The following is a 26,734-nucleotide window of genomic DNA, read 5'->3' as shown; positions in this document are numbered from 1 at the left end:
AATGATCTCTGCATGTTTGTGTCCCATCAGCCTCCACGCAGACGGAGGGTCATATAAATGGTGCTTCCAGAAATAATGTTGTAATCCTTCAGCTTCCTGCCAGAGTTGAGCTGTTGGCCATTGTAGATCAGCCGCTGCTGGTCCACTGGTACTCCTTCTATCTGGCAGATCTCTGCCATCAGCTGATCAACGGTCTCATCATCTGTGATGTTGTATGTTTTTGTCTGTCCCTTCTCATTCTTCACGAAAACCTGAAACGGCACGGGGGTCGTGGAGATCAGTAGGATCAGAGTGGATCCTGAGCTCAGACCGTACTCACTCACTGTCTTCTGAAGCTCGTCCAGGATCTGACCACTACTGTCTGAAAGCCTCAGGCGTGAGGCTGTTGCCCCAAAGAGAGTGGCAATTTGTTGCTTGAGTTCACCAATGGTGGTACTTGGCAACACATTCACAACCTGCATTTCTCCATTTAGGTCTTTGATGATGAGCTCCATCGTATTCCCCTATTACTGACCTGTGTGTGAAATAAAGCCAAAGCTGATAAGAATCAAATGTATGCAAATATTCCACGTCACATATCATCAATAAGACAAACATCATTTCATCATCTTTTTACTGGAACTACGAAACAAATGTAGTTAAAAAGTAATGAAAGCTTATGAGCACTGTTTAGCATTCTACAGATAGTTCTGTATTTTTAATTTATGTATTATTTTTTAAGCAGAAATGATTGTGATGTAAACTAAGTGTTCAGTTTTATTTATGTTATAGTATAAAAAAAAGAGTCTGAAACCATACAACCAAGTCTATAGGAGTGAATGTGTGATGTGTGAATCTTTCACTATCCTATTTGTTAGTTATACCAGCCAACATTAATTCTTGAAATGATTAAAAACAATGTTCTTTAAAGAAAGAGAGTAAAGGGTTTGGATATTTCACCCTCTGCAGTGCATAATATTAAACGATTCAAGGAATCTGGAGGAATTTCAGCGAGTAAAGGGTAAGGGCTCAAGCCTAAGCTGACCACCCGTGAACTCGGATCACAAAGAAGAAGAAAACAATGATGATGACAATGACACACCAAACAGCTGTACTCCTTATGAATGAACTGATTTTTAACTATTTGTTTCAGAAAGCCATCAACCAGAATGATTTCTACTGGTAAATTATTCCTGAACACACAGTCTGTCAGTAACAGGGTTGAGAGCGCAAGCTTGAAACAGCCTCCAAACATGGCCACCTCAAACTACACTTACCACGCACTACAGCGCCCTCCATCTCCTGTCTATTAATTACAGAGGTGGAAAGTAACGAATTACATTACTCGCGTTACTGTACTTGAGTAGCTTTTTTGTGTACTTATACTTTTTCAAGTAATTTTTAAAGAGTGTACTTTTACTTTTACTTAAGTATGTTTTCTTTTAAGTAGTGTACTTCGGTACATTTTACATCACAACCGTTACTGAGTAAAAAAAATAAAAAAATAAAAAAGGCTAAAACGGAGAAGGGGAAATGCGTTCTGGAAATGAATCACGGGAAGGACAGTTGTCGCGCACGCGAGTCTCACACAGACGATGCACCGGCGCTTTAAGGGAGGCTTCGGGGGGCTCAAGCCCCTGGGCCACAGCCAATCAGGGGCCTTGTAATATAAATAAAATAATAAACTGTCGGAATCGTGGGCCTACATTAATGTACGGATAGAAATAAGGTTAGAAATAAATAAGCACACAGTAGCCTGCTGTAAGAGACACGGTGGATGTGGTTCGCGAAACGAACACCCACAACTGTACCAGAATAAAATGTAACAAAATGTAACGTCACGCACGAAAGCGCGCCAAAGACTGCAGACTGCAGAGACACAAATTTAGAGGCTTTGAAAGATGAAGCGTTCACATGTTAGCGGGGCGCATAAAAGGAAAAAAAAAGAGAGATGCAGGTAATGATAGAATCGTTGCCTAAAGTCACAGACTTTTTTAAGGTAAGGATCACCAATCTGTTCAGAATATCAGCTACTTATCAGTTATCAGCCTACCAGCAGCTAGGCTATGTGTAGCTAGGCTAGATATGCTATGATCTGTCCAACAGTAAAATAAATCAGTTGTGATTTGAATACGTGTCGTGTGATTTGAGTTATAATCCTGTTAGTATAATAGCATATTTCGATGGGGATAATAAAATGTCTAAAACGGCATCTACTGAAGAAATTGATGAAAAGATTGTAGCCTATAATTGTCACAGTTCGGGCAGCAGACAGAGTAAGCATACTGAGGGGAATAGCAATACAAAGCTAGCGCAGATCCACATTTCTCGCTAGCTGTGTTGGGTGTGTTGTTAACCCGTGTGGATTTAAGTGAAATACTTGAGAAGTTCTGTGGTCAAGACAGCGTTTTAAGGTAAGGACGCTTGATTATTAATGTTTGCCCGCCGTGGCTTGTTGTTGACGAAAGGCCCACATGATTTTGCCTTATGCAGCTACTGCTAGCGCCTAGTAGGACTTGGTTTCGTGTATTTCGGTCTGTAGAGTTATGAGTTTGGCCGCTGTCCATGGTGTTTACGTTTCATGTGGCCGCCGAGCCAAGTACCTTCATCATCATCATCATCATGTTCCCCTGTCAAAAGTTAAACTCTCTAGGGGTGCTTCTGCTGTAGCAGTTGCAGCAGTTGCTCAAAGTTTGATTTGTCCATCATCATACGTCTTATCTGTTGGGTGTCTATGCCCAGCAGATTTTCCCATTTCGTCCATTTGTAACCATTTTTGTCAAACAGGAGCTGCTTTTGCACTTGGTTATTGCCCATCCGGCAAACGTGAGCAATATATTTTAGTTGTTGTACGTAGCAGGATAGTTTTATATCCTGGGTTCCTGTCAGTTTCTGGAGGTCAGCATTGGACATCTTGTAGCTCCAGTCTATATCTTCATTTGTAGTGTTCTTTTGGTCAGGGGCAATTTTGTTTATATCCACCTTTAATCATTTTCCTTAGGAGGCCGTGCCACACTACCTCAATTTTGTGAATTTCACTGGATGATAGTTGCCATGCCTGTGTGCTGTACAGGAGGCGAGATCGAACGCATGCCACTAGGAACTTTATACGGGTTTTTAGTAGTATTTGGTGGTCGGTTAGAACGTGTTTCAGTTCATTCCATTTCATGAATGCAGCACTTATCCTAGCATGCAGGAAGTGTGAGGATTCATCACAGTTTCTGACATTATAACCAAAATATTTAAAGGTGCGGATGTTTTTAATATTAGTGCCGCCAAGGGAAATGATACTTGGTTTACATTTGATATCCTCATTGACGTTAAAAGCCATTGTTTCTGTTTTGACATATGATATTTGTAAACCAAAGCAGGTGTAGGTCTTATCATACAACTGAAGAATATTCTGAAGCTCCTCGATGGATCCAGCGAGTATGGCCTGATCATCTGCGTATAGAATCTCTGTTATGCAACCCTCTCCTGATGCTCGTGCTTTCGTACGCATTTCTCTTGTGGATACCTCATTTGGAATGCAATATCTGAACTTGAAGCCTGTATCTGGGTAGAGTTTTGATATCTCATGCTGTGCAATCCTGACAACAAAGTCCATATAGATATTAAAAACTGATGGCGATTCTAGGGCACCTTGTCTTGCAGTGAATGTTTGTTTTCATGCCGCCGAGCTATTTTTATGTATTTTATTTTTTAAAAGGACTTGTCTGTAGGTGTGTGTGTTTTATGTTTACAACACATAGGTCTACATTAGCGCACGCGCGCTTGTGTGGTTATCTCTGGCCATGCCCCTGCGTGAAAGTTACGCAGTATCACTGTCCTGTCTGTGGTAATAATCAGAACCGGCTCTGTAATGATAATGCGCACGTTCTTCTCTCCCTCTGTGGTTGGATGTGTTGAGCGATGTGAGCGTGGGCCTTGCGCAGCTATGCTGAGTCAAACGTAACCTATCATAGGCTTCTAGGCTAATTACGCGCTTACACTGTAAATGTTTGACACGTATTGCAAATAGAATAAGAGCGTTTTCCTGGCCAACGGTAAGGGTAGGGTTGACAGGTAGCCTATGAGGGGCCTAGCCCCTGGGCCACGGGTGTTGATAAAGCGCCCCTGCGGACATGGAGGAGACCGAGGAACCTGTGGTGGACGACCCTGCAGAAAACGCAATTTCTTCCAGTAATGAAGTGCACCCCTGGCCCTACATACGTGATCACTTCAGCTTTGTAGAGAAAAGGGGTGACAGTTTCATTATGCAATGCAGATTATGTGTGCCCAAGAAGACAACCATTGCGGCATACAAAAATTCGACGTCTAATCTGCGCAAGCATGTTGAGGTAAGTATTGTCATTAATCATGGGCGCAGATAGAGGATGGGACGGGTGGGATTTGTCCCACCCAGATTTAAATTCACCTCGTTCGGTCCCCCCCACTTATAGGGAGGAAAAAACGTCTATGCTGTCTTTCTTTGCATAAGGCAAACCTCACAGAAAAATCAAAAGACTAATTACCATTCGGTTTATTGAGGTGCACAGCAGTGTATACATAGTTGCAACAACTCACATAAAACAAAACAAAGACTGATATTCGGTTGGTTGAGCTGCGCAGACTGCACAGGTTGCGAGCTCGAGCTTGGTTGCTATGGTTACCCACAACACGTTTGACAGGCATATTGGGGTTGGGGTTGGTTTGCTGGCAGCTTTGTCCCCCCCAGTTTTTTGTCCCCCCCAGTTTTTGTCCCTCCCAGTTCAAAAAACGTATCTGCGCCCCTGATCATAATGTTTCCTTTCCATAGTAAAACCGACAATAGGCTGGTTATATTCCAAAAATAGTGGATGGCATTGCTAATGTTGAAGTAGCAACCTGTTGGTACTGTAACATAACGGTAACTAGTCTGTTATTCGGTTGGCTAATCATGCAAGCAAGTTAGCTTGCCAACCTGACCTGATCAGTCCTCCTACCATTCTACATCCAACAGGCCAGAAAGGAATACTAAGCAAAACAAATAATGTTTGAATTGAATTGTTCAATAACACACAGTGCACACAGGCAAGCTACGAGATTTCGGTGCAACATTTTACTTTCATATTTCGTGTACAATGCTTTGTGTGTGGTCAGGGTGATGTAAATGACATGAATGTGTGTATTGACCTTTTTTGTTTGTCTCAGTTTTAATGCAGCATTATCCTAAGCATTCAATTTGATACACTTCCTTTAAATAAAACATCTGGGTTGAGATGTACATATATCCTTGTTTCCTCTTCTTTTTCATTTTTGCACAACACAATGGAGGCAGAAAACACCCATTGTTAAAAGTAACGTTTTACTTTTACTCAAAGTACATTTTAAATGATCTACTTTTTACTTTTACTTGAGTAGATTTTTTGTCTGGTAACTTTACTTGTACTTAATTAAAATTTCATCAGAGTTACAGTACTTGTACTTGAGTATAATATTTTAGTACTCTTTCCACCTCTGGAAATGACCACGGGTCAGAATCAAACCTGGGTCCCCGGATTTATGGTACAGTGCCTTATCCACCTCAGCAACAACGCCCCTGAGGTTATCACAATTTATCATTGTTCTACACAACTACAAAGCTTCAATATTGAAATAAAGTTTTTTAAAAAGTGTGAAGTTTATTGTACATTAAGTTTTGCAATTGTGTAGAACAATGAAAAAAGGCATGTATAGTTTAATGATAAATTGTGATAACCTCGGGGCATCGTGGCTCAGGTGGATAAGGTGCCATACCATAAATCCGGGGACCCGGGTTCAATTCCGACCTGAGGTCATTTCCCAATCCCTCCCTGTGTGTCTCTCTCCCACTCATTTCCTGTCTCTACATTGCCCTATCTGAAAAAAGTGCCCCCCCCCAAAAAAAAAAAACTGTGATAACCTCAATTGCCTTTTTGTACTACTGTGAATGCCACTGTTCAGCAAAAAGAGAAATCTATGTTGGCAGAATGAGGAATTGAAAATTGACTTAATTAAGAATTCTTCATAAAGATAACAGTGTTATCATAGTTTGGATTATCATGGGCACATCGTTGGCAAAACATAAAATTCTTAATGCAGACAGTTGCCTTGAAATTTCAAGTATTCTCAACTATTCTTTTTTTACAGTGAAGAAGACAATGATGATGACAATGACACACCAAACAGCTGTACTCCTTATGAATTAACTGATTTTTAACTATTTGTTTCAGAAAGCCATCAACCAGAATGATTTCTACTGGTAAATTATTCCTGAACACCAGTGGCAGCTGCTGGTTTTTAAAACAGGGGAAGCCCATTTTACGCCTTCATCGTAAAACCTGTAGGCCGGATATCAAAGCATAGAAAGGTGTGCCCCATTAGCATAGTGAACTAGACAACCCTACCTAGTGGCAGAAAGTATTTTTGCTTGTACATTTCATGTTATAGTCTGGCTTGCCACTCATATCCTTAATCAAAAATATCAAACATCCCAAAATCACTGGCTATTCAACGAAGAGCCTTGAACATCATACCCTGATATGCAACACAGAGTCTTTAACACAACACCCAGCTGTGCAACACATCCTTGAACATCTTCTGCAACACAGTCTGGAAATTCATAACCAGGTAGGCTATGCAACACACAGAACCTTGAATATTATACCCAGGTATAACCTATAACACAGAGCCCACCATTCTCTTAACATTACTGAACAATATACACACTTCAGATTCATGAACATGAACACTATTTATACACAAATTCTGCCCTCCGCTCCTTTTCCAGAAAATGGTCTGTGACCCTGTCATACCAGCTGGTTGTGCTTTCCAGAGACTTCACCAATTTCTGTTAGCAGCTAGCACTGCAGATCCCAATAAGGCTCAAGCTAGCCTACAACCAGATTGAACTACAAATGAAATAAACGAGTGAATTCACGAATGATCAAACTGATAGAATGGATGAAAGTTAACGGAGCACAACGAGTAATATTTACATTTATTTACAGAGTAATGTACAGAGACATCAATGAGAAGAAACGTTTATATGAAAAGAAATTCGGACAGCACTTTGGCACACGACTGCACGTTCTCAACCTCCGCTAGGGACTGACTAATCATACTTCCGTGTTCCTCGCCGAAGTACCGCCCTCCTCATGTCTTTCAAACACTACCTCCAATAATCCTTTATCAGCCCAGCTTCTTGTCCCTCCCACTGTCTCGTTTAGTCCCAGAGAAGCCCGGCTTCCCTGGAAGTGACAATTTTGTTGATTTTAACCAATAACTACTAGCCGAAATTGGCTGTTCAGAGCCGTCTCGTAGACTGCAACGGATACCCAGCTGCCAGTCAGTGTTGCCAGATACTGCTGACGTTTTCATCCCAAAGTATGTGCAAAACCTGCCAAAATGCACTTAAAACCGCCCAATCTGGCAACACTGCTGCCAGTCCAAAGATCCCATTGAAATAAGAAAGGTTACAGCCTGGCAGCAAAGGTGATTCTCGTAGCGAACTACAAGTTCATCAGATATCACTCAAATAAGTTACAGGATAGTATATATTAAGTTATTAAGTTATTGTTTTAATGAGAATTCAACGTCGTAGACGCCGCAGTTTGGGGAGAGAATTTTAGGGGAAGCTCGGCTTCCCTTGTTGTCTCTGAGAAATCGCCCCTGCTGAACACACAGTCTGTCAGTAACAGCGTTGAGAGTGCAAGCTCAAAACAACCTCCAAACATGGCCACCTCAAACTACACTTCCCATGCACTACAGTGCCCTCCGTCTCCTGTCTATTAATTACACCTGTCACTTGTTTCCTCGTCAATCAGCTCTTCTATTTAAACCCCTCTCTCACTCACACCAGACGCAAAGTACTGTTCAGTGTTTTCTCTCCTGTCGTACCGAGCTGTTTACTTTCTGCCTGTCTTGTCGTTCTCATGTTTACTTTGACCTCATCTTCTCATCTTGTCTTGGTTATTCTGTTTGCCAATCAACCGACCCCTGCCAGTTTCTATGATGATGATTCTCGTCTACCAATTTGGCTTTGCCTACAGTTTGCTTCACCCACTCTCCCCTGTTTATTCCATACGATTCCATAAGTGCCTGCACCCTGACACAGTCACATTTACTTTATTTTACTTTAAGATTTAACTTTGTATCAGTGACTCATTTGGAGACTTTATTTATCCAAACCAAAATATAATATTTAACCTAATGTATACATATTATTCAATTGCACATAATTTAAAATAGAGTAAAACTGACCTTTTGAGTCCACAGTTCTGTCTTTCTTTCCTTTCTGTCCTCAGTCTCCTTTTCCCAGAACCAAGTCCAACTGCACCTCCTTTCCAGCTGGGTGTAAGTTAACAACAGTAACAGTGCCACAACCACGCCCCTTATTTACAGGATAACCAGTGGGAGTTAAGCAGGTGAGAGCAGAATGACAGCAGGCCCCGCCCCCTCAGTTAGGATTCACTTTCTGCATCTTACTCAGGAGCTTTCTGTTTCCATTCAGCATGTTATGTTTGGAAACAGGAGTTAAAACAACACAGCCTCAGTCTGTTTCAGCTTTGGAGAAAATAAATGAATTATAAATGGGATGATGTGAGAAAAATGAAGGCATGTGTCACGTGATGGGGAAAGCCCGCTCTAATGCCCTACGTCACAGCTTCTGGAATTTTCAGTGCCTTGGTTTACTTTACATATTACAAAATCCACCAGTATATACTATACACACATACTGACTTTTCAGGGATTAATATATTTAGTTTAATATGTCTTACAGGACTAATATGACTAATGTTACCTGATTTTCATATTCAGGTTTTGTTTGTTTGTTTGTTTGTTTGTACCTCAGAATGACTTCAGATTTGCTTTTAGTTACAGATAACTATTTTCACAAAATGTGTAGTAATCCCCTTTTAATGATATAAAACACATTCTTTCATTCAGATGAATTATTGACCCTTCCATCTCAGCTTCGGTCAGTTTCAATTCTGGAGAAATCAGTGTAGAGCTCTCTGAGGTGTGGGTGGAGCACAGAGGACGGCAGGACAAAGCTTCAGGTAAGAATAGGCTTTTATTGCCAGACTTTTCAGTATAACAACAGTTCTATTCTGGTAAATACACACACACACACACACACACACACACACACACATGCTGTGTTCTTGTCCCGGGAAGAGCTCTCCTCTGCTCTCCCTCTGCCTCCTTAAATAGGGCGCGGTTACTGGGAAGACACACAAACACAGGTTAATTACCGTCAGGTGTAGTGATTCTGCCACTCATCTTCCCTGGCTCCGCCCTCCTGTCACAGACCGGCGCTTGACCACGTCCCCGCTGCCACATACCCCCACCGCCCGACTCAGGCCGGGCGGCCGTCCGGCCAGCAGCCGACTCCCCCCCCCCCTTGACGGGAGAGGAAGTCCGCCACGACCATCTGCGCCCCCGGCCTGTGGACCACCTTGAAATTGAAGGGTTGGAGTGCCAAATACCAACGGGTGATCCGCGCGTTGGCATCTTTCATGCGGTGGAGCCACTGGAGGGGCGCGTGGTCCGAACAGAGGGTGAAAGGGCGCCCCAGCAGGTAGTACGGAGGGCGAGGACCGCCCACTTGATCGCCAGGCATTCTTTCTCAATCGTGCTATAGCGCCCCTCACGCACCGACAGCTTCCTGCTAATGTACAGGATGGGGCGGTCCTCCCCCTCCACCTCTTGGGACAACACTGCCCCCAGCCCTCTGTCCGACGCGTCGGTCTGCAACACAAAAGGGAGAGAAAAGTCAGGGGAGTGTAATAGTGGCCCCCCACACAGTGCAGCCTTTACCTCAGAGAAAGCCCGCTGGCACTGCTCTGTCCACTGGACCGGATCTGGCGCCCCCTTTTTAGTGAGGTCAGTCAGCGGGCTGGTGACGTCCGAATAATTAGGTATAAACCTACGATAGTAGCCAGACAGCCCCAGGAACTGTCTCACCCCCTTTTTGGTCTTGGGCCTCGGGCAGGCCGCAATCGCAGCTGTCTTATTAATTTGGGGACGCACCTGCCCGTTGCCCAAGTGGAAGCCCAGATACCGTACTTCCACTCGCCCAATCGCACACTTCTTCAGGTTGGCAGTGAGACCCGCCCACCTCAGCGACCTAAGGATGGCCCTCAGGTGTTGCAAGTGTCGCTGCCAGTCATTACTATAAATGATAATATCGTCAAGATATGCGGCTGCATAGGTGGCGTGGGGCCAGAGGACCCTGTCCATCAGCCGCTGAAACATAGTGGGCGCCCCAAACAGTCCAAAAGGAAGTGTGACAAATTGGTGTAAGCCGAACGGTGTGGAAAAGGCCGTTTTCTCCCGGGATAATGGAGTCAAGGGGATCTGCCAATATCCCTTCGTCAAATCCAGTGTCGAGTTAAAGCGAGCCGTGCCTAGTCGATCGAGCAGCTCGTCAATACGAGGCATTGGGTACGCGTCGAATTTAGACACCGCGTTGACTTTTCTATAGTCCACACAGAACCGGACCGACCCGTCGGCCTTGGGTACCAAGACCACCGGGTTGCTCCAGTCACTGTGGATCTCCTCGATGATGCCCATTTCGAGCATGGTCTGAAGTTCTTCCCAAACCACCTTTTTTTTGTGTTCGGGTAGCCTGTAAGGGCGGCTACGCACTACCACCCCCGGGGGCGTCTCTGTGTGGTGTTCTATGAGGTTAGTGCGACCGGGCAGGGGCGAGAACACATCCGAAAACTCGGCCTGCAACTGGGCGACCTCCATGAGTTGGGTCGGGGACAGGTGGTCTCCACAGGGGACCGGAGAGGTACGTGATGCCAATGTCCCTTTTTGAACCTCCGGCCCCAGCTCCGCCTTCTCCGGAACTACCGACACCAACGCCATGGGGACCTCCTCGTTCCAGAGTTTAAGCAGATTGAGGTGGTAGATCTGTAGCGCCCCCCCCATCCGTTCGCCTCACCTCATAGTCGACGTCCCTAACTCGCCGTGTGACCTCAAAGGGTCCTTGCCACTTGGCGATTAATTTGGAGCTCGACGTGGGCAACAGTACTAGTACCTTATCTCCCGGAGTGAACTCTCTAAGGCGCGTGCCCTTGTTGTACAGGCGGGCTTGCCGTTCCTGGGCCTGCCGCAAATTCTCCTGAGTTAGGTGGGTGAGCGTGTGGAGTTTTGCGCACAGGTCCATAACATACTGAATTTCGTTTTTACTCTGTGAAGGTCCCTCCTCCCAATTTTCTCGCAGCACATCTAAAATGCCGCGCGGCTTACGCCCGTATAACAATTCAAACGGGGAGAACCCCGTGGAGGCTTGGGGGACCTCTCACACTGCAAATAACAAGGGTTCGAGCCATTTATCCCAGTTACGTGTGTCCTCACTTATGAATTTTTTGATTATATTTTTGAGGGTGCGATTGAACCGTTCAACTAAACCGTCCATTTGTGGGTGATAAACGCTGGTGCGGATCGACTTGATACCTAATAGCCCATACAGTTCGCTCAGTGTTCGTGACATAAACGAGGTGCCTTGGTCAGTCAGAATCTCTTTCGGGATTCCAACCCAGGAGATGACGCGGAAGAGGGCCTCCGCAATACTGCGTGCTGAGACATTGCGAAGAGGCACCGCTTCCGGGTATCGCGTTGCATAGCCACCAGAACTAATATAAAGCGGTACCCTCGTATTGACCGATCTAATGGCCCGACGAGATCCATCCCAATTCTTTCGAACGGGGTCTCGATTAATGGTAGGGGGTGCAAAGGCGCTTTTGGAATGGCCGCTGGATTTACTAACTGGCATTCGCGGCACGCCGTACACCACCTACGGACATCGCCGCGAATCCCCGGCCAATAGAATCGGGCCATTATTTGGGCTAGTGTCTTATCCTGCCCTAGGTGTCCAGCCATGGGATTAAAGTGAGCCGCCTGAAATACCAATTCCCGGCGGCTCTTTGGAATTAACAGCTGTGTGACTCGCTCTTTCGTCTGAGTGTCTTGCGTCACTCGGTATAATCTATCCTTCATAACAGAAAAATAGGGGAAGGACGGGGTGGCATTCGGCTGGAGCGTTTGACCATCGATTACTCTCACTTGGTCAAACGCATGTCGCAGAGTCTCGTCTCGCGATTGTTCTAATGGGAAATCCACGAGGGATTCCCCAACAGAAAGAGGAGGAGCCGGCGGCTCCTCACTCTGTCGCGGAGATGACGTAGACGGCTCTGCGACAGCAGCTCCAGCCAAAGCGACACCGGGACCTCCCCCTGTCAAATGGCAGGACCCACTCTTTAGTAGGCGCATCATTAAACCCCGAAATCCCGGCCAATCAGTCCCCAAAATTAAAGAGTGGGTAAGGCGAGGATTAACTGCCGCCTTCACTATAGATTTTTCCCCTCTGAAAAATATGTGGACCGACACCAAAGGGTAGCTGTGAACATCCCCGTGCACACACAACACCTTCACCCCCTGTGCTCCCCCCAATGCCTCGTCTTGCACCAGGCTTTGGCGGATCGAGGTCTGATTGCAACCAGAATCCACCAATGCCTGATATGTAGCCCCTTGGACACTCACCGGTATGCGATACGCTCCGGCCCGATCGAGGGCAGCTTCTGGCGCGTTGGGGATCCGTACCACTGCGCCCACCTCCATTGCTGCGCACTGTTGTTGCAGGTGGCCCGGCTCCCCGCAGCGCCAGCAAACCGGCCCGGGCTTTCCCTCTGCACCGGTGCTCTGGGGCTCACTCACCTGGGGGGGGGGGGGAGACAGACACAGAAGGGAGAAACGGGAGGGTACCATGGGTGCGTCGGGCTGGCTGGGGTGGAGCCGGCCCCCGTCTCCGTGGTGGGGGAATGGGGTGAGGACGGGACACAGAAGGGAGGGGAGAAAGAGAAAGAGAAGAGGAGAGAAGAGAAGACGTCGTCGGCTGTCCTGCCGCCGGAACAGCCGCCAAATGATCCTCCGCCCGTCCTACTGCCTGATCCAGCGACGCCGGGCGGTGGCACTGGACCCACTCCGCGGTTCCAGCTGGTAAGCGGGCGATGAACTGCTCCAGCACCACCTGATCGATGATTCCCTCAGCGTCGCGATCGTCGGCCCTCAGCCACCACCAGCAGGCGTCCCGGAGCTGCTGGCCAAACGCGAACGGCCGGCCGACTTCCTCCAACCACAGCACGCGGAAGCGCTGGCGCTGTTGTTCTGGTGTGCGCCCCACGCGCTGGAGGACGGCCCGGCGAAGGTCTGCGTAGGCCAGCCGGCGGTCGGCGGGGAGCTGTAGCGCAGCCAGCTGCACCTCTCCCGTCAGGAGGGGGAGGAGGCGCGCCGCGCGCTGCTCCATCGGCCAACCCGAGGTTTCGGCGACCTGTTCGAACAATGTGAGGAACGCCTCGGGGTCGTCCTGCGGGCCCATCTTGGTCACGGTGAGGGGAGACGGGCCCTCGGCCGGGGCGCTGGTGGACCCCGCCGACGCGAGGAGATGCCGGAACGCCTCGCGATCTTCCTGCTGGGCCAGCTCCAGGGCTTCGAAGCGCCGCTCTTGTTCCTTTCAGAGCGTGACGAGTGCCTGGTGCTGGCTTTGCTGAGCCGTGGCGAGGGCGTGGACCAGGTCCGCGAACGGGGAGGATTCCATGGGGCTGCTGGGTTGGTGCTCCACCTTTCTCCCGGGTTTCGGCACCACTGTAGAGCTCTCTGAGGTGTGGGTGGAGCACAGAGGACGGCAGGACAAAGCTTCAGGTAAGAATAGGCTTTTATTGCCAGACTTTTCAGTATAACAACAGTTCTATTCTGGTAAATACACACACACACACACACACACACACACACACACACTGTGTTCTTGTCCCGGGAAGAGCTCTCCTCTGCTCTCCCTCTGCCTCCTTAAATAGGGCGCGGTTACTGGGAAGACACACAAACACAGGTTAATTACCATCAGGTGTAGTGATTCTGCCACTCACCTTCCCTGGCTCCGCCCTCCTGTCACAGACCGGCGCTTGACCACGCCCCCGCTGCCACAATCAGTAATAACTGGCATGTTATGAAGAAAGTGAATTCTCAGGTCCTGGGATGGGAAACGCCCTCTCTAATGCACTACATCACATCTTCTGGAATGTTCACTGTCATGGTGTACTTGTATATTATGCCATTTCTCCAGTATATACGACACTCACTGGCCACTTTAATAGGAACTTGTTGTTGATTCTAAGATCCCTGTTCTTGGCTGTAGGAGTGGAACCCAATGTGTTCTTCTGTTTTCTGTTGCATGCTGAGATGCTTTTCTGCTCACCACGGTTGTAAAGTGATTATATGAGTTACTATATGTGTAAACTCTAGAGAAAATTGTAAAGTGATTATATGAGTTACCATTCTGTGTAAACTCTAGAGATTGTTGTGTGTGAAAACCCCAGGAGATCAGCAGTTTCTGAAATACTCAAACCACCAGTCCATCTGGCTCAAACCAACACCCATGCTGCCCCAGTGAAAGTAAGTCACACTTTGAGATCACAATTTTTCCCATTCTGATGTTTGAACACTGTGAACATTAATTGAAGCTCTTCATTTGTATCTGCATGATTTGATGCATCGTGATGCTGTCGAGGGATCGGCTGATTAGAGAACTGCAGAAAACAGCAGGTGGATGTAGGGGTGTTCCTAATAAAGTGGCTGGTGAGTGTATACATACTGTATACTCTACCATATATTTGGAAGATGAGCGTGAAGTAAACCTACTACATTAATGTTATACCCAGCTAATTAACATTAATAGGTGATTAATCTTCCTGTGGGAAGTGTGAACATATCCGAGTCTGCCATTCTGCATTAAAAGCTCTGTTTTCTGTCTGTTCTCCTTATTTTACAGCACGCCATGTCTGTTTCCCTCATTCACTTCTTCACACTGCTGTATCTCTCTCTGTCTCCTCGCGCCTCTGTGTGTGTTTCTATTTACTTACACTAATGGCCCTTTTCCACTACCCTTTTTCAGCTCACTTCAGCTCGCTTGCTCACTTCAGCCCGACACGGCTCGCGTTTCAACTATCTAAGAACAGCACGACTCAGCTCGCTTTAGCCCTGCTCAGCCCCCAAAACTCGCACGGTTTTGGAGTGGGGCTGAAGCGAGCCAAACCGAGCTGAGTGAGGCTGGGGGCGTGAGCAGACACTCCCCTGTGCACTGATTGGTGAGGAGGAGTGTCATCACATGCCCACACATGCCCCGCGAGCACACTGGGATCTGTAAACACGGTAAACACGGAAGAAGGAGAATTACGAGAATTATGAAGCCTTATGCGGCTCTCCTCATCTATACGCTCTTGCCAGTATCTGTTGGCGTTGTCGGCGACAACAAGCCACAGCACCAAGACCAGCAACACTAACGACTCCATGTCCTCCATGTTTATTGTTTACTATCCGGGTCGTGAGACTACCGCTTAAAAGGTCACTGATGTCACTGTTTGCGCCGCCTAACGACATCACCTGACGTCCACCCACTTTCGCTTACTCCACCCAATGTGTCCACCCACTTCCAGCCAGCACGGTTCAGCGCGGTTGTAGTCGAAATGCAACTCCAACAGCCCCACTCAGCTCGACTCAGCTCGACTCAGCACGGCACGGCTCAGCCCAACTCAGCCGCGTTGGTACTGGAAAAGCGGCATTACTCACTTTTACACACACACACACACACACACACACACACACACACACACACACACACACACACACACACACACGCGCGCTCCCCTCACAATGTTGCTATGAATACATTATTTGATTGGCTGAGTAGAGTCACGTGGGATGAGTTACACTGCACGCGACTGGTCTGTGCGTTTCCTGTGTACGAACATTGACTACCGTGAAGGCAAGGAAAGCTGCGCAGTTCAAAATGAGACTACCGTAAATGCGAAACACGTCGCGCAGAAAATAGAAACGGTCCGTTAAACTCTAATAACAGGTCTGGGTTCGGATCCGGACCGCGGTCCGCCATTTGGTGACGCCGGCTTTAGAGTTTGGCCAGAGTTTATCTTATGGGACATGGTTTTGAAAAGTACACACTTATTCCCAAAATTCACAGTGTATGTCAGACAAAAAAAAAAAACCTGTGAAGTCAGGTGAACTCTCCACAGACCCTGTGAATAATATGTGTCAACACAGACTTGAGCAAGAGTATAAATCCATTCCTGGGTTCAGAACAGGCCTCTGAATATCCAGCCAACCCAGTGACGTGTGGTGAGGTTTGTGGCTAGTGAGGCACTGGCTTTTTCAAAATCAGATTTTCAAATATGCACCAAAATATTTGCCAAATACCGATTAGTTTCATATCTCATAGCAGCATTCTTTACATAAGGTACATTTGAAGGTACATATTTGGCCAAGGAAGAATGAAAAATGAATGGCGGTTCAGTAGCCTACCTCCAAAAAACACCACGGCGGACCACACAGGCCACACAGCGGGTACCATACACAGAACAAACCACACAGCACCACGGCGGATGCCACAGACAACAGGCCACACAGCACCACGGCGGATGCCAGACAAACCACACAGCACCACGGCGGATGCCACAGACAAAAAACACACGAACCACGGTGCTACAGACAGAACAGGCCACACAGCACCACGGCCGGTGCCACATACATCCATCACAAGGCACAGCATCACGGCGGATGCTCTCTCTCACACACACATACACAAACACACAGGATTCGAACACTGGTCTTACCTTTACTTGTAAATGAAGTCCATGCGCCGCTCCTTCTGGACGAAAATCTCTGTGACTTTGGTGTAGAAATCCTCCTTGTCTTTTTTTAGTTTTAAAAGTCTCTCAGTCTCAATGGCGATGATTGCCAGGGATGAAAGACGTCCTTGGCCGGTGCAATTACGACTGTACGTTTTGAGTCTTTTCAGAGCAGAGAATTACCTTTCCATGGACACTGTTGTAGCCGGTATAGTGAGGGCCAGTTCAAGTAACTTGGCCACTTCAGGGACCGTCTGCAACTTTTGGCAAGTCCAACTTTGAGAAACCTTTCAGTTGAGCTATTTCATCCTCCATTAATTTGTTGCAGTCAATCGGAACAAGCCAACAACAGTCCAAATTAAACTTTATGTGATGACGTAGAGAAGAAGCAACCATCAAACAAGAATAACTGAGCTCACGTACGCCCTCTGCACTGCGGCAGAGCTACTGCCTGCCTCACCTCATGTCTTTTCAGTGTGGCTTTATGTCAAATTGTTAGCACTAAATAAGTGATACACATACATAGAAAACATTACATATTATAAGGAAAGTGAGGACGTATTATACACATGTCTACAATGTATAAAAAACATTTTAATACAGCATTACGTTGGTAGCATACACAGAGTAAGCAAAAGGCACACACTCAACCCAGTTAACAAGGGATTGCGCAATCTGACGTGAGGCACGGCTTGGTGCTGCCTCACGTCGCTGCATATTCGCTGCAATTGAATAGGAAATAGGCAAATACGGCGATTTTGATCGCAAAAATGATTGAAATTATTTGAATCATACAGAAATGGCATATATAGCACAGATGATTTGACAAGTCTTTATTGTTATCATTATTTACATTCATTACATCTCATGATGGCTGGATGATGACCGGTGAGACCCTGCCTCACCTGCCGCCCCTGACCGCACGTCACTGAGCCAAACCCCAGGCTTGAAGCCCAGAGAACAGAAGCTCCCAACCTTTTAAATCAAATCAGTTTATTTGTATCACGCTTTTACCAACAGACACTGCAACAAAGCAGCTTTACAGAAAATTAAAAAGCATAAACATATGAGCTAATTTTATCCCTAATAAATGTATCCCTCATGATCAAGCCTGAGGTGATGGTGGTGAGGAAAAATTCTCTCAGACAACGCAAGGAAGAAACCTCGAGAGGAACCGGACTCAAAATGGAACCCATCCTCATCTGGGTGATAACAGGGTGAATTATAAATAACTCACTTCTCTAACTGTGTCCTGTAGAGTCACAAAGTAAAACTGTGTAACCAGGAAATTTGTTGAAGTTATAAAGTGCTTATCTACAGGCGGCACGGTGGTGTAGTGGTTAGCATGGTCGCCTCACAGCAAGAGCGTCCTGGGTTTGAACCCAGCAGCTGGCAAGGGCCTCTCTGTGTGGAGTTGGCATGTTCTCCCTGTGTCTGCATGGGTTTCCTTTGGGTGCTCTGGTTTCCCCCAAAGACATGCAGTTAGGTTAATGTGGGATGGCCTTGGGCACTGTTAGCATGGCTGCTCATTGCTCACATATGTGTGTGTTCACTGCTTCAGATGGATTAAATGCAGAGAGGAAATTTCACAAGTGTGTGATGAATAAAGTTGTGCTTGCTTTCTTTTGATGGAAACTTGATTCAAAACTGTTCATGACAGCTGTAGTCCTAAAGTTATCCCGGTGATTGTAGTCCTCAGCGATCATAGCAAAACTGTAGCAGTCCAGAGCATCTTCCAAGTGTGACTTTCAACTGTCCATATGAGGTCGTTCTCAACAGGGGCAATGTGATGAGACTCCAGCCAGACGTAGGGCAGCAGGATAGATCGGACAAGTCAGTGGAGCAGAAGAGTTCAGCGTCACTGGTGTCTCAGGATGGACATGTAATTCGACAGTGAGACAGATATATATATTTTTTATATGATAGTGATGAGGGGTGGCATGGTGGTGTAGTGGTTAGCACTGTTGCATCACAGCAAGAAGGTCCGGAGTTCGAGCCCAGCGGCCGGCAAGGGCCTTCCTGTGCAGAGTTTGCATACTGTCTGCGTGGGAGAGTATGCATCTGAGTTTTGTATCCATGGATGCCGAAGCCAAAGATGGCTCAATCTCCATTAGCTACTGAGCTACGGTGCATCAAAACACAGCTCTAGCCTTGGCTTTTCTTAAGTAAGCTCAGTATGGCATCTTCTTGCTTGTTTTTTGCAATTGGAAAGGTTGTTGCACTGCTACATGGAATTTGGTGTCTGCACCTCTCATAGTTCATCCATCCATTACCCGTAACCGCTTATCCTGTGCAGGGTCACAGGCAAGCTGGAGCCTATCCCAGCTGACTATGGGCGAGAGGCAGGGTACACCCTGGACAAGTCACACCTATGGTCAATTTAGAGCCACCAATTAGCCTAACCTGCATGTCTTTGAACTGTGGGGGAAACTGGAACACCCGGAAGAAACCCATGCAGACACGGGGAGAACATGCAAACTCCACACAGAAAGGCCCCCGTCAGCCATTGGGTTCAAACCCAGAACCTTCTTGCTTTGAGGTGACAGTGCAAACCACTACACCACTGTGCCGCCCTACTCAGAGTTCATGTTAGCAGGAAATCGGTGAAGTCTTTGCACCACACAATGATGTAGTCAATTAGGTGCCAGGATACTTGTTTTATATTTATTCTTTTGCTGGAAGAATTTGTTTCTGAAGTCTGCATGTGCAGAACAGATAGCAGTCAGAGGAGTGTGGGGAGGGATGTGTTTTTATTACGAGTCCCACCCTGAAAGGATGTTGTCCACCAGCAGGATATCGTTTTGAGAAGAAGGTGAAGCCCATTGCCTCCTCTAAACCATCACCACAACCAGCAAAGCTCTCACACACTAGAGGGATTTGAAAGCACAGGATCATACAGGTGCTCTGACTGCACCCTACTGGTCTATTCATGCAACTTCACAAAAACCCTCCCATCTCCCAATGAGAGGGCAGAGCTCTGAGTGCTTCCTCATGGGTTGTTGAGAAGTTCTGTGTGTTTTCTGTAATACTGGATTCAGTTCTACTGCCTTGCTTTTGTCAAACAGAATTATCTGGTGCGTTCAATATGTGGAGTAAACTCACAGATCTCGATGTTTACTGTAGAACGTGTTGGTAGTTAAATTACCTAGATCTGGGTTCTGGACTTCCTTCTGCTTTAAGGTCTAAATATGCATTTGTGTATGGTCATTATCATTATATTTATTTAGATTTATCAGTAAGAAAATACACATCACAGAAAGAGTGCTGATCCAAATCAATAATTTATTAAAGCAGTTTGTCAGAATGTAACATCATTAATGATTCAGATTCATCAAGTCATAACATTTTCCATGTAAGAGGGAGAAAAGAATAAATAGATGACAGTGGAATGAGTGAAGAACAAATTAAACACCGAATATAAATTCAGTATGAACATACAGCATGTGAACAGCAGACAGTACAGGTTACAGTGATTACACACTCCAAAGTTACAAACTGCCTTTAAATAAGCTTTCTGTTGCTGATAGATTTTATCAACAAACAAACAAACAAACAAACAAACAAACAAACAAACAAACAAAGTAACATAAAGCAATATTTAGACAAGTGAGAACATAAATACAGAAGGTAAATAAAAAATGGAGCAAGTAAAGACACAAATTAAAATGAAGTTGATTTTAACGTTTCCAAACATTATTATATTGCAAATCCTAAAAGACTTTAAACCCTGAATGAATGTAATCAATTCATAAACACTTTACACTTACAATCAAAAGCATGATTTGTTCTTGGCACTAAACAAAAAGGCACATTATTATCATTTAAAGATGGTTATAAACATGTTGTTAAACAATAAATAACAAAAATAAATGAATAAATATATTTAACCATTTAGCTTCTGTAGAAATGTGTCAAGAAAGAGAAGCAAAGAAGATTCCAGATGTTTTTACTTTTTTCAAAATGGTGGTTAAATAGGAGAATGAGCTGGCTGTCAGTGAATGATTATTATATGCACATTCAACATGTACTGGGTATTTTTGCTTCTTTTTTTTTTTCTTGACATATAGGGTGTTTTGTCCTATTGTGTTAAATAGGACAGAACAAGCTCCACGTATTTTCTCCCATCAGCCTCCACGCAGACGGAGGGTCATGTGAATGGTACTTCCAGAGACAATGTTGTAATCCTTCAGCTTCATGCCACGCTTGAGCTGTTGGTCACTGTAGATCAGCCGCTGTTGGTCCTCTGGTACTCCTTCTTTCCGGTGGATCTTTGCCATCAACTGATCGACAGTCTCATCATCAGCGATGTCATATGTTTTTGTCTGTCCTTTCTCATTCTTCACGAACACCTGAAACGGCACGGGGGTCTTGGCGAACAGTAGGATCAGAGTGGATCCTGAACTCAGACCATAATCGCTCACCGTATTCTGAATCTGGTCCAGGATCTGACCGCTGCTGTCTGAAAGCCTCAGGCGTGAGGCTGTTGCCCCAAAGAGAGTGGCAATTTGTTGCTTGAGTTCACCAATGGTGGTACTTGGCAACACATTCACAACCTGCGTTTTTCCATTTAGGTCTTTGATGATGAGCTTCATCATATTCCCTATTACTGACCTGTGTGTGAAATAACATCAAAGCTGATAAGAATCAAATGTATGCAAATATTCCACGTCACATATAATTAATAAGACAAACATCATTTCATAATCTTTTTACTGGAGCTATGAGACAAATGTAGTTAACAAGTAATGGGAGCTTATGAGCACTGTTTAGCATTCTACAGATAGTTCTGTATTTTTTAATTTATGTATTATTTTTGAGCAGAAATGATTGTGATGTAAGCTAAGTGTTCAGTTTTATTGATGTTATATACAAAAAGAGACTCTGAAATCACATGAACAGGTCTAGAAGACATTAAATAACACTTTTCACTTGATGTGTGAATCTTTCACTACTTATACGACTTGTTAGTTATACTAGCCAACATTAATTATTGAAATGATCAAAAACAATGTTCCTTAAATAAAGATATGAAGGGATTTGGATATTTCACCCTCTGCGGTGCATAATATCATTAAACGATTCAAGGAATCTGGAGGAATTTCAGTGAGTAAAGGGTAAGGGCTCAAGCCTAAGCTGAACACCCGTGAACTCGGATCACGAAGAAGAAGAAGAAGAAGAAGAAGAAGACAATTATGACAATGACACACCAAACAGCTGTATGGTTTATGAAATAACTAATTTTTAACTATTTGTTTCAGTAAACCATCAACTAGAATGATTTCTTGGGCGGCACGGTGGTGTAGTGGTTAGCGCTGTCACCTCACAGCAAGAAGGTCCGGGTTCGAGCCCCGTGGCCGGCAAGGGCCTTTCTGTGTGGAGTTTGCATGTTCTCCCCGTGTCTGCGTGGGTTTCCTCCGGGTGCTCCGGTTTCCCCCACAGTCCAAAGACATGCAGGTTAGGTTAACTGGTGACTCTAAATTGACCGTAGGTGTGAATGTGAGTGTGAATGGTTGTCTGTGTCTGTGTGTCAGCCCTGTGATGACCTGGCGACTTGTCCAAGGTGTACCCCACCTTTCGCCCGTAGTCAGCTGGGATAGGCTCCAGCTTGCCTGCGACCCTGTAGAACAGGATAAAGCGGCTAGAGATAATGAGATGAGATGAGAATGATTTCTCCTGGTAAATTATTCCTGAACACACGGTCACATTTACTTTATTTTACTTTAAGATTTAACTTTGTATCAGTGACTCATTTGGAGACTTTATTTATCCAAACCAAAATATAATATTTAACCTTATTCGAATTTATACATATTATTCAATTGCACATAATTTAAAATAGAGTAAAACTGACCTTTTGAGTCAACAGTTCTGTCTTTCTTTCCTTTCTGTCCTCAGTCTCCTTTTCCCAGAACCAAGTCCAACTGCACCTCCTTTCCAGCTGGGTGTAAGTTAACAACAGTAACAGTGCCACAACCACGCCCCTTATTTACAGGATAACCAGTGGGAGTTAAGCAGGTGAAAGCAGAATGACAGCAGGCCCCGCCCACTCAGTTAGGATTCACTTTCTGCATCTTACTCAGGAGCTTTCTGTTTCCATTCAGCATGTTTTGTTTGGAAACAGGAGTTAAAACAACACAGCCTCAGTCTGTTTCAGTTTTGGAGAAAATAAATCATTTATAATTGGGATGACGTGAGAAAAATGAAGGCATGTGTCACGTGATGGGGAAAGCCCGCTCTAATGCCCTACGTCACAACTTCTGGAATTTTCAGTGCCTTGGTTTACTTTACATATTACACAATCCACCAGTATATACTATACACACATACTGACTTTTCAGAGATTAATATATTTAGTTTAGTATGTATTACAGGACTAATGTGACTAATGTTACCTGATTTTCATATTCAGGTTTTGTTTGTTTGTTTGTTTGTTTGTACCTCAGAATCACTTCAGGTTTGCTTTTAGTTACAGATGACTGTTTTCACAAAATGTGTAGTAATCCCCTTTTAATGATATAAAACACATTCTTTCATTCAGATGAATTACTGACCCTTCCATCTCAGCCTCGGTCAGTTTCAATTCTGGAGAAATCAATAATAACTGAGATGTTGTGAAGAAAGTGAATTCTCAGGTCCTGGGATGGGAAACGCCCTCGCTAATGCACTACATCACATCTTCTGGAATGTTCACTGTCATGGTGTACTTGTATATTATACATTTCTCCAGTATATACGACACTCACTGGCCACTTAAAAAGGAACTTGTTGTTGATTCTAAGATCCCTGTTCTTGGCTGTAGGAGTGGAACCCAGTGTGTTCTTCTGTTTTCTGTTGCATGCTGAGACGCTTTTCTGCTCACCACGGTTGTAAAGTGATTATATGTTACTATATCCTTCCTGGCCAAAAAGCTCAAACCAATTTATCCATTTTCACTTGACCCTCTCTTATCACCAAGGCGTTTGTTTCCACCCACAGAACTGTCATTCACTCACATAATGTTTTTTGTTTTTCGCACCATTCTGTGTAAACTCTAGAGACTGTTGTGTGTGAAAACCCCCGGAGCTCAGCAGTTTCTGAAATACTCAAACCAGCAGTCCATCTGGCTCAAACCAACACCCATGCTGCCACAGTGAAAGAAAGTCACACTTTGAGATCACAATTTTTCCCATTCTGATGTTTGAACACTGTGAACATTAACTGAAGCTCTTGATTTGTATCTGCATGATTTGATGCATTGTGCTGCTGTCAAGGGATCGGCTGATTAGAGAACTGCAGAAAACAGCAGGTGGATGTAGGGGTGTTCCTAATAAAGTGGCTGGTGAGTGTGTACACAGGAGCAAATGATTCCATTTTGTGTGTATATATATATATATATATATATATATATATATATATATATATATATATATACACACACACACACACACTACCGTTCAAAAGTTTGGGGTCACTTTGAAATGTCCTTATTTTTGAAAGAAAAGCACTGTTCTTTTCAATGAAGATCACTTTAAACTAATCAGAAATCCACTCTATACATTGCTAATGTGGTAAATGACTATTCTAGCTGCAAATGTCTGGTTTTTGGTGCAATATCTCCATAGGTGTATAGAGGCCCATTTCCAGCAACTATCACTCCAGTGTTCTAATGGTACAATGTGTTTGCTCATTGCCTCAGAAGGCTAATGGATGATTAGAAAACCCGTGTACAATCATGTTAGCACAGCTGAAAACAGTTTAGCTCTTTAGAGAAGCTATAAAACTGACCTTCCTTTGAGCAGATTGAGTTTCTGGAGCATCACATTTGTGGGGTCGATTAAATGCTCAAAATGGCCAGAAAAATGTCTTGACTATATTTTCTATTCATTTTACAACTTATGGTGGTAAATAAAAGTGTGACTTTTCATGGAAAACACAAAATTGTCTGGGTGACCCCGAACCTTTGAACGGTAGTGTGTATACATGTTATTTCACCTCCCTCACTGCCATCACCAGGAACTACCTGCAGGCCAGGACAATGATAACATTTTAACATAGCCTATGGAAATCCAAAGTTTACACATTATCATCACACACAGAAATTGCAAAACTGCAAAACTAGTTTTAAAACCGCTACGTTCCAACTGTTAAACATAGCGAGAGGCTGGGCTACGCGTGTGTGTGTAAAGTGTAAACCAGTGCATCCTGACTTTCTAACTATGCCTGTGTGTTGCGTGAGCAGCAGTCAGTCAACAACTCTTCGCAAAGTTTCCTTATGAAACAATATGCTCGCTGAAATTATGGCAGGGAACGCCAGATTAAACATTAAAACTGCCTTCTGAGCACTGTATCTACAGGCTGCCACCGAAAGAAGGAGGCTACCAGAAAGGCATCACTCCGTACGATTTTACTATCACTACGACATTACTTTGAACAGACTATCAAAAAATTGCAAGGTGATATGATAAAGTAAGGCACAGTTTACTTACAACCGTTTTTTTTTTTTTAAAAACGATGCAATCGTTTTCTGCCTTTTGGCACCCTTCATCATGCCGTGTTGGGGTCCTGAACTAGGAGGCGCTGTCCCCGATATGCCTGTCAAACTTGTTGTGGGTAACCATAGCAACCAAGCTCGAGCTCGCAACCCGTGCAGTCTGCGCAGTTGCAACTATGTCTGTACTGCTGTGCACCTCAATAAACCGAATGGTAATTAGTCTTTTGATTGTTCCGTGAGGTTTGCCTTATTGCAAAGAAAGACAGCATAGACGTTTTTTCCTCCCTATAAGTGGGGGGGACCGAACGAGGTGAATTTAAATCTGGGTGGGACGAATCCCCCCGTCCCCCCCTCTATCTGTGCCCGTGTGTATACATATACTTGTAGGTACAGCCACAGCCCATCTAGAACTGCAAATCCCATCAACCAACTTCCGCGATGACCTACGTCACGGCTGGGCGGGATCACCTAAGTCACGTCCTCCATGACTCTATAAGTGACCCGGAAACCCTCAGTTCAGTCTCTCTCGTCCGTGGACTCCGTGTCATACAGACATAAAGAGACACCCGCTCATCAGAACATCCAAAATCAAGACGTCTGCCTTGCAAGAAAAAGAACACTCAGCGCGCTTTCGTATTTACCACTGGCCACGGTAACAATACTACTTAAGTTGTGCCGTCTCACTCATATTGAGTTACAACTGGTTTTATCTGTTTATTATGTGTAACATTATGACTGCAGCCCAAGCAGTTAATTAAAAGTTAGAAGCGACCGGATTCCTTCTGACTTAATCGCTGTGCACATTGTTTGATCAGAGACTTTCCTCACGAACGACGAAGTTCGGACCAAGGAAACCTCTGTGCTTTTACAGGAGCGACCCACGAGCTTCTGTGAACCCCGCAAAACTTCAGGACTTCTCTGCATATCCTGCATAGAAGCAAAATACTGGAAGTAAGACTGGCATTTTGGGCAAATTAGTCTTAGGAATTAGCTTTATGAAGTAGTGTGAATTTAAACTCAGGAACTGTTTAATTGTGCACACTGATCATTGTGTTCTACAATTGCTCTCTCTCAGTTGTTTTAATAGATAGGTTGTTGCATGCTTCTCTCTATCCTTTCTAACACCTTTAATTTCATTATTACACATATTTTGACCTCATCAAGATTTCAGTGGATTTAGTAATGTTATAAGCTAGTGGGATTAGCAATCACGACATATTCCTTTGTCTCATTAGACCACGAGGTGATTCCTTTTGTCTCAAAAGACCACGAGGTGATTCTCCCTTCCCCCCACTTGAGATAACATTCCAATCCCTGACACACACACACACACACACACACACCCTCACTCTCCCTCCCTCTCATACATACCCACACACACGCACACACATACAGTGGTGCTTGAAAGTTTGTGAACCCTTTAGAATTTTCTATATTTATGCATAAATATGACCTAAAACATTGTAGATGAAGATAACCCAGTTAAACAAATGAGACAAAAATGTTATACTTGGTCATTTATTTATTGAGGAAAATGATCAAATATTACATATCTGCGAGTGGCAAAAGTATGTGAACCTTTGCTTTCAGTATCTGATGT

General features: G+C 44.8%; 1 protein-coding gene across 2 annotated transcripts; it reads right to left on the bottom strand.

Moving 5' to 3' along the window:
* LOC132872818 (uncharacterized) lies at nt 1-22,570 on the bottom strand. 2 transcript variants are annotated; one of them, XM_060907909.1, is made up of 2 exons: nt 22,516-22,569; nt 1-514 (listed from the first exon to the last, which is right to left on the bottom strand). In XM_060907909.1, exon 2 carries the CDS (start codon nt 492-494, stop codon nt 27-29), a length of 468 nt encoding a protein of 155 aa, XP_060763892.1. In that variant the 5' UTR covers nt 495-514; nt 22,516-22,569; the 3' UTR covers nt 1-26. The 2 variants fall into 2 exon arrangements, with proteins under 2 accessions (XP_060763892.1, XP_060763891.1); XM_060907908.1 differs by lacking the exon at nt 1-514 and adding an exon at nt 20,789-21,275 and having other exon boundaries at nt 22,516-22,570.
* Nucleotides 22,571-26,734: the final 4,164 nt, after the last annotated feature.

Source organism: Neoarius graeffei, chromosome 24, assembly GCF_027579695.1.
Source record: "Neoarius graeffei isolate fNeoGra1 chromosome 24, fNeoGra1.pri, whole genome shotgun sequence".
NCBI classification, from domain to species: domain Eukaryota; kingdom Metazoa; phylum Chordata; class Actinopteri; order Siluriformes; family Ariidae; genus Neoarius; species Neoarius graeffei.
The sequence above is the reverse complement of the archived record's forward strand: the minus strand, read 5'-3'. Positions and strand labels throughout refer to the sequence as shown.